Source organism: Limulus polyphemus, unplaced genomic scaffold (assembly GCF_000517525.1).
Source record: "Limulus polyphemus unplaced genomic scaffold, Limulus_polyphemus-2.1.2 Scaffold9261, whole genome shotgun sequence".
Taxonomy (NCBI): Eukaryota; Metazoa; Arthropoda; class Merostomata; order Xiphosura; family Limulidae; genus Limulus; species Limulus polyphemus.
The window spans coordinates 19,344-26,319 of record NW_013674871.1 but is presented as its reverse complement, the minus strand read 5'-3'; the positions used below and the strand labels follow the sequence as shown (position 1 = coordinate 26,319).

Sequence of the window (6,976 nt, the reverse complement as noted above, 5' to 3'; positions counted from 1 at the left end):
AAGGATTTTCCACTAGGAAGACTCACTTTACCACAATTTTAGAAGTTTTATTAAAAAAAAAATTGTCGATAATAATAAATTTACAAATTTAATGTATATTATTCAAAAGTAAAGAAGTACAATTACTCCATTAATTCTCTCAACATGGGCTCAGTCAATTTGACTGACCACATGACCTCTTTGCACCCGTTTAAAGTCTGTATTGATTTGATACTACTAACTTTTGAGATAGTGTGTTTCTAGTGATTTAGTTTTATGGATCTTATTCAATACAACTTCTTATATCCATGTTTTTGAAACCTCCTTAGATCCAGACTCTCCTAAATAGGAATTGTCCTTGGATTTAGTTTTATGGATCTTATTCAATACAACTTCTTATATTCATGTTTTTGAAACCTCCTTAGGTTCAGACTCTCCTACATAGGAATTGTCCTTGGATTTAGTTTTATGGATCTTATTAATACAACTTCTTATATCCATGTTTTTGAAACCTCCTTAGGTCCAGACTCTCCTAAATAGGAATTGTCTTGTTTTATTTAAATCACAACTAGAGTTACTTTGGTGAACAGTTTTATTGCCATTGTACATCACATGGTTGGTTCTATCCTACATTCATCATCTTGGGCCTTGGCCTTGCAGCCTCCTGCTTCTGTAACTTCTGCTGAGACTACCTTGTCCTTGTACAACTTGACCAGCTCTTCCCACAACCTGCCTTTATTTCTGGTTCTTCTATCCCTGACAAGGATCAGTTATCACCCACTCATGTCCTTTGCTGCTCTGGTAACTCAGGTATACAACATCAGTTCTCTTATTCCAAGTGTTTCTGCTGGTTTTTTGATGAGCTTCTTCTATGGACCTCAACTCTAAGATTTTTTTTCTACCCTCATTTTCCCTCACCTGACTGTTGTATTACTGCAGATCCTTTTTGTCTAGTTGCCAAATGTCTATATAATGGTGTAAATGCAGACCCAAAAAATGCATTCTTTGTGAAAACCCTCAAGACTTTATTCAAATCAAACAGGTGAAAGCCATGAAAGACAAAGAAAGCTCTTGAGAGAAAATCTGTGTAAACCAAGGGCTTTCTGCTAAGTGAGTCCACACATGGAAAAATTGTTACAGCTAAGCTCTTACACATCCAAAGCTGAGAAACAACTTATCTCGAAGTTCCATGAAGGCTGATCTCTTGGTATAAAAGACACCATGAAGGGGCCACAGTATGTGGAAATCCCAAAAAGAATTTCTGCATGAAGGAAAAGTGCCAAATGAAATTCCTCGAATTAAAACTGACAAACTTTTATTTCTCCAAAAAACAAATCATCATTATGAAGGAAGTCCCAGAAACAAAGAAAGCAAATACAATGGGCAACATCTGAAGAAGAAAATAGGGCAGTATGAAGAACAGGTTGGTGCAACTTTCTCCAGGAAAGCTGTTTGGGTTGTGATGCAGAGCCTGAGAAGAAAAGGGTAAAAAGAACATCAACTTAAGAATGTGAGTAAGCAAAATAGAAAGACTGAGAATGTAAGAGAGTCATAGTAGAAGAAGAAGAAAATCTCCAAGCAGGGAGAAAAAATTCAAGGGATAAGAGTACTAGAAAAACAGAAGAAGAATTCCAACCACAGACCTCAGTAAAGCTGTCTTAAGTTCAGAGAGGTTGTGTCAACTACGAGTCAAGTCTCCCACAACATGGCCAGGAACCAACCAACCCAAACAAGAAGAGAGATTATAGCAGATGATACACTGTCACACCTCAAGATTCTCTATTCACATCTAAAATGGTGAAGGTATGCAGAACAGCACCACAATCAGCTAGAAAGGTATCCATGAACAGGCGTAAGTACGGGTGGGGTGGGGGAAGATAGTTGCTCAGAGTTATATAGAAACTTGTCCCACCATAACAGATGGAGGTAGAGAAATGGAAGAAGAGAGTGGAGATAGGGTATATTCAACTGATCTTCCAAAATCCACTGAAGGGGACACAAGAGAACACATACAGAGGAATAAAGGTTATGAAGAAGGCCCAAAAGGAGACATAAGAGCCATGGAAAATAGAAGCTTCATGTCTTGGAAATGTAAAGAAGAAGGTTGAGACTACCCAGCAAACAAGATGATAAAGACTTTCAAATGAATCAGATACTGAATGGTAGTTAGTACTGAATTAGGAGGCTGACACCTCAACAAAATTCTCTACTCACATCTAATATTACATCACTGGTACACCTCAACAATATTCCCTACTCATGTTTAATATTACATCACTGTCACACCTCAACACAACAGTGATGTAATATTAGATGTGAGTAGAGAATCTTGAGGTGTACAGTGATGTAATATTAGATGTGAGTAGAGAATCTTGAGGTGTGACAGTGATGTAATATTAAACATGAGTAGGGAATATTGTTGAGATGTGACAGTGATGTAATATTAGATGTGAGTAGGGAATCTTGTTGAGATGTGACAATGATGTAATATTAGACTTGAGTAGGGAATATTGAGGTGTGACAGTGATGTAATATTAGACTTGAGTAGGGAATCTTGTTGAGATGTGACAGTGATGTAATATTAAACATGAGTAGGGAATATTATTGAGGTGCGACAGTGATGTAATATTAAACATGAGTAGGGAATCTTGTTGAGGTGTGACAGTGATGTACTATTAGATGTACACGAAGAGAAAATAATAGTATTTACATTCTAAAATCTTTTTCCTATCTGTTATGTTAATATTCTATGGAAAAGTGTGAAAGACCTCTCCTTGTGTATTAAGTTTTACAGAAACTTTTAGCATTTTTGTTGTTTTTTCTATATTATAGGTGAACCAATAGCTGATGCTTTTGGAGTGTGCTTGAGAAAAAACAGTGCTATTCTGGTGTTAGCTGATGGTGTGAACTGGGGAGAGAAGTCTTGTCTGGCAGCAAGGTGTGCAGTACATGGTTGTATGAGTTACCTTAACAGTGATCTTTATCATGAAGGAAGGGTGATGGAAACAACCTCGGTATGAACTTAACCTGTCATTATTAATGTGATATTTTCATTCTATAATCAAACTGGTATATCTGAGTGTGCTAGTGTTGAAAATATATAAAAGTGTTTGATGTTGCAGAAAATAAATAAAAAACCTAATAATTTTGTATGGCAATTCATGTTCTGGCATTATTTTATATTGTTTTTTTTTCTTGGATATGCTGTGTATTTACACTATATACTTGAATAAGAATGTGCTAAGTTATGCACAAGGACCCATAGAAAACTAAATTGGATTTTAACTGTTATTTTTTGCTTGTGTTATAAAAAAAAGATTATTTTCCATACTTTACTCAATGTAGGACATCTTCATTTCTCTGTTGAGGTCATTTCATGCAGCACACAACCTGATTCTCCAGGAAGACGGCATGCTAACGACTCTTTGTGCTGCTGTCCTTTGTCAGATGAAAGATTCCAACAAGTTCATTGTTTGTACATGTAACGTAGGAGACAGCCTTGCATACGTGTACAGCAGGAAATGTGGAGTACGAGAAATCACGCAAGGTGGGAAGATCAGAGAATCCATTGAAGGAAACCATTATTTCATCTTTGTTAACCTTTTTTTGCTGATTAGTTTAAACCAACTTATCTCTTGTAAACAAATTCTTGGACTACTGTACAAACACACTAATTATGGCATCACAATGTAGGGTTTGAGACATCATTGTAGAGTACAAAATCCAGGTTTCATTTCTTCTGGAAGTAGTCTAGACAGTTTGCTTGGGAATTTGGTATTTGTACTTTAGGTTCTTTTACTCCATCAAACTACAGTACTTTTGGCAATTGAAGTATGAAATTTTCCCTGAAAAGTAGTATTTTGTTTCTGTTAATAGTATTGATGTGTTCATAATGAATGTTTTTTTCTCATGAATTTATTTTAACAATATATTAAATATTCAACACAACCAAAAAACTCTGTGTAAATATGTATTGAACACAACCAAATACTCTGTGTAAATATGTATTGAACAAAACAAATAATACAACAAAATAATACAAAAATAGGAAAGCTTCTAACCTGAATTGTATGGAAAGGTAGATCTCTCTTCATCAGGGCCAAACTAAGTTAAGTGTGAGAATAGGTTGAGTGATATTGTGAATATGCAAGTGTTCTGGGTAGCTTTCAAAGAAATATCTAATTTCTTTTGTACAGTATGAGAGAAATAAATCCAGAAAGATAATGTGAGGTGCAAAAAGGTTATAAAGGTTTTGTTTTAAAAAACTTTACTCAACCCATTCACTGCAGCTGGGACGAATATATATATCAGTGCTCTCATCCCCTCACACTGCAAGTGGGACAAATGTTTCCTATTATCGATGCTGTTTATGCCTTTCTCTGGTGGGTCCAGGTTCATCCTCTTGACTATCATCACTAGATGGATAGCTAACATCCTCTTGTCTCCTTGCCTCTTCATCATCACACATTTGAACTCCACTTGACTCACTTTCACTGTCTTCTAAGCTATCTGAATCAAGTGCATCAAGCATATTTACATAGTAATTAGGGTTACTACTTGCTGCTCTAGCGATGCATGCACAGTCAGCATGCAGTTTCTGAATCAAGTGCATCAAGCATACTTACATAGTAATTAGGGTTACTACTTGCTGCTCTAGCGATGCGTGCACAGTCAGCATGCAGTTTCTGAATCAAGTGCATCAAGCATATTTACATAGTAATTAGGGTTACTACTTGCTGCTCTAGCGATGCGTGCACAGTCAGCATGCAGTTTCTGAATCAAGCATATTTACATAGTAATTAGGGTTACTACTTACTGCTCTAGTGATGCAATTTTGATACGTCACATAACTCTTTCTTTAAGAATACACTTAAACACAAAAAGTTCAACCACCAACATCACTATTACTAAACATTCAGAGAAGCTACCTAAAAGTTGTGTCACTTATCAGTTGTGTCACTTATTAGTTATTTACATCAGAAGTTATACATGGAAACTTGGTAGTTGCATCACTTATCAGCTACTTATATTAAGTGTTATACATGGAAACTTAGCAATTGTGTCACTTATCAGTTATTTACATTAGATGTTATACAAAGGAACTTAGCAGTTGCATCACTTATCAGCTATTTACATTAGGTGTTACACAAGGGAACTCAGCAGTTGAGTAACTGATCACCTACTTACATTAAGTGTTATACAAGGGAACTTAGCAGTTGAGTCACTTATCAGCTACTTACATTAGGTGTTATACATGGAAACTTAGCAGTTGCATCACTTATCAGTTATTTACATTAGGTGTTATACATGTAAACTTAGCAGTTGTGTCATTATCAGTTATTTACATTCAGAAACTGCATGATGACTGTGCATGCATCGCTAGAGCAGCAAGTAGTAACCCTAATTACTATGTAAATATGCTTGATGCACTTGATTCAGAAACTGCATGGTGACTGTGCACAACTATTTCAGAACGTTCACTAGTTTGCTACACTATTCAAAGTAAGAGATGTTATACCTAAGAAATTAAACCACGTTTAATACCGAAATGTTGATTTTTAGGATCTCATGACATTTATTCCATGCGTGACATGAGGGATGCTCTTGGAGCTCTGGGTCCCGTGGATGGACAAAACCCCGAACTCAGTAACTTGACTGTTGCCATGACAACAGTTGAGCCAGGTGATATAGTGTTTTTAACAAGTGATGGAATCTCCGACAACTTTGACCCTGTTGTGGGGAAATTTGCTCTTCCTAAAACAACAGAAAGAATTGCTCCTATGGACGGTGCTTCAGAAGACATCCAGAAGCAGGGCCTGCTTCACAGATCAAATAGTAATGGAAATGAGAAACACATCTCCTCGTCAGAGTTTGCTTTGCCAGTGGTTGAGGCTCACCAGCGCCACGAGCTTACTCTGCTTCGTATGGAGGACCTCCTCACTAATGGAGTGAACGAAGGTGACCGACCTTGTGAAACTGCACGCCAGCTCTGTGAACAGATGCTCGATTTTGCCACCAAGTTGACGGTAGCTAAGAGAAGGATTCTGGAGGATCCTGAACTTTACAAGGACAGTGCCGATGCCTTGAATCAACTGGAACAACGAAGACGTCGGAGAAAAGTTGGAGATAAGTTAGCCATGGTTCCTGGAAAGCTTGACCATGCTACAGTGGTTGCTTGTAAAGTTGGAATCCAGCCATCAGAGCATTCTCAAGTCACCACAGATCTCAAACATTATGAAAGTAGAGTATAGACACTTCAGTAATTTATGTATTGATTCCAGTGCGTACAGTTGTGTCTTTAGGTTACTGCATTCAAACTTAGGGCCAGAACAAGAAACATTAGTAATAAATTATCAAAACGTAGACTTTTGTCCAGCATGCCTTCATGTTTGGTCACTTCTGATTTTTCAAAGCTGTATATTAGTATTTTAATGTTAGGGTGATTTAATTATTTATCAGTTTTTTCTACATCTTGTATCTATGCACTTGTGTTTTTATATATTTTTTCTAGAATCCTTCAGGGTAAATATAACTTATAATACAACTTGTGTCTGTTACCAAACTCAGTCTTGTCTGTAGCGGAGTGTGTTAAACACATAATTCTTCCAGTGAGAAACGTAAGCACCTATCAACATACATGTAATAACTAAACAACTGTTTCAGATATCTAAACATTATTTACCCTAGTGTGAATTAGCAGAATAACAGTTACATATTTGTTGTAATATTAATCCTCTTACTAAGAGTAACTTTTTTTAAACTTATTTTTTGTGTTTTCTTTGTAAAATTGAATGAAAAGTAGAGTATGTAGAAAAGGCAGTTAACTAGTGTGAAAAATAGGTTTTTTAGTTATATCACCGTTTCTTCAATCTTCTGAGTTACTTGATAAAAGCACATTGTTCAGGGTTTTTAGTTGTATCACAGTGTCTTCAAACTTCTGAGTTACTTGATAAAAGCACTTTGTTCAGGGTTTTTAGTTGTATCACCGTTTCTTCAA

The 6,976-nt window shown here is 36.3% G+C and overlaps 1 protein-coding gene across 1 annotated transcript; it reads left to right on the top strand.

The window, feature by feature from the left end:
- Positions 1-1,913: 1,913 nt before the first annotated feature.
- Positions 1,914-6,970, top strand: LOC106475840 (PP2C-like domain-containing protein CG9801). Its single transcript, XM_013936513.2, has 4 exons — positions 1,914-2,082; positions 2,812-2,993; positions 3,325-3,526; positions 5,542-6,970. The coding sequence occupies exons 1-4, from the start codon at positions 1,914-1,916 to the stop codon at positions 6,228-6,230; spliced, it is 1,242 nt and encodes a 413-aa protein (XP_013791967.1). The 3' UTR covers positions 6,231-6,970.
- The last annotated feature ends 6 nt before the right edge of the window (positions 6,971-6,976 follow it).

Excerpts from the sequence above, each read along its gene's own strand:
- LOC106475840 (XM_013936513.2), top strand. The coding sequence starts at position 1,914 with ATGGAAGAAGAGAGTGGAGATAGGGTATATTCAACTGATCTTCCAAAA. Across the intron at positions 2,994-3,324 it reads GGGTGATGGAAACAACCTCG|GACATCTTCATTTCTCTGTT; the intron begins GTATGAACTTAA and ends TACTCAATGTAG. Across the intron at positions 3,527-5,541 it reads AGTACGAGAAATCACGCAAG|GATCTCATGACATTTATTCC; the intron begins GTGGGAAGATCA and ends GTTGATTTTTAG.